General features: G+C 42.6%; 1 protein-coding gene across 1 annotated transcript in view; it reads left to right on the forward strand.

Moving 5' to 3' along the window:
- The window catches only part of kif20ba (kinesin family member 20Ba), a 42,463-nt gene that overhangs the window by 26,763 nt on the left and 14,202 nt on the right, over window positions 1-1,498 (forward strand). The window contains 1 exon segment of the mRNA XM_070448209.1: window positions 82-258. Within this exon segment, the coding sequence (XP_070304310.1) occupies window positions 82-258 (177 nt within the window).

Consider the following 1,498-nt stretch of genomic DNA (forward strand, 5'->3'; position numbering starts at 1 on the left):
ACCCTGTAGGAAGGTCTGGTGGCCCAGCTCAGTGAGATGGGGTTAAAACCTACTAAGAAACCCCTGTCTGTGACCCTGTAGGAAGGTCTGGTGGCTCAGCTCAGTGAGAAGGAGGAGGACCTAGTGAAGTGGAGGAAAGAGAGGGACTCCCTGGTAACAGCTCTGGAGGTCCAGCTAACCAAACTCCTCTCCAGCATCGCCGACAAGGATGAACAGATAGCCAGTCTCCGCTGCCATGCCTCCTCTCAGCCAGCAGAGGTCAGTGCAAGCACACATGATGGACTGTTTAGTCGGTTGGGACTGTCACACTATTTTCCTTTGGAACTATACAAACATGAACTCCCCCAGTCCCAAAACCACCAGCAAAAATGGGCTTTTCATTTATCCGACTGTCGTTTATCCGATTGTCGTTTATCTCCATGTCCAGCCCTTATATTAAGTGTTTTACCACTTTATTTTCAGGACAAGCAAGGGCTACAAGTAGAACACATCACAATTTGACAAACCATTCATGTTTTTTTTTTTATTGAAGGACTGCCAAAGCAAAAAAACAAAATGTGTATTTATTAGGGATCCTCATCTGGGGGTCCAACAAAATGAAGGCAGTTATACATTTTAAAAACATTACAATACATTCATAACAGATTTCACAATATATTAAGTGTGTGCCCTCAGTCTACTACCACATATCTATAACACCATATTCATGTGTACATGTGTGTATAGTGCATATGTTATCTTGTGTTTGTATACGTGTCTATGTTTGTGTTGCTTCACAGKCCCCGCTGTTCCATAACGTGTATTTTATCTGTTTATATTAATCTAATTCTACTGCTGGCATCAGTTACTTGACGTGGAATAGAGTTCCACGTAGTCWTGGCTYTATGTAKTWCTGTGCRCCTCCWATAGTCTGTTCTGGACTTRGGGACTGTGAAGAGACCTCTGGTGGCATGTCTTGTGGGGAATGCATGGGTGTCCGAGTAGTTGAAACAGACAGCTCGGTGCATTCAACATGTCAATACCTCTCACAAATACAAGTAGTGATGAAGTCAATCTCTCCTCCACTTTGAGCCAGGAGAGATTGACATGCATATTATTAATATTAGCTCTCTGTGTACATCCAAGGGCCAGACGTGCTGCCCTGCTCTGAGCCAATTGCAATTTTCCTACGTCCCTCTTTGGCACCTGACCACATGACTGAACAGTAGTTCAGGTGTGATAAAACTAGGGTCTGTAGGACCTGCCTTGTTGATAGTGTTGTTAAGAAAGCAGAGCAGCGCTTTATTATGGACAGATTTCTCCCCATCTTAGCTACTGTTGTATCAATATGTTTTGACCATGACAGTTTACAATCCAGGGTTACTCCAAGCAGTTTAGTCACCTCAACTTGCTCAATTTCCACATTATTTATTACAAGATTTAGTTTAGGTTTAGGGTTTAGTGAATGATTTGTCCAAAATACAGTGCTTTTAGTTTTTGAAATAGGCTTCAATTGAAG

The sequence above is a fragment of the Salvelinus sp. IW2-2015 genome, linkage group LG18, assembly GCF_002910315.2.
Source record: "Salvelinus sp. IW2-2015 linkage group LG18, ASM291031v2, whole genome shotgun sequence".
Classification (NCBI taxonomy): Eukaryota; Metazoa; Chordata; class Actinopteri; order Salmoniformes; family Salmonidae; genus Salvelinus; species Salvelinus sp. IW2-2015.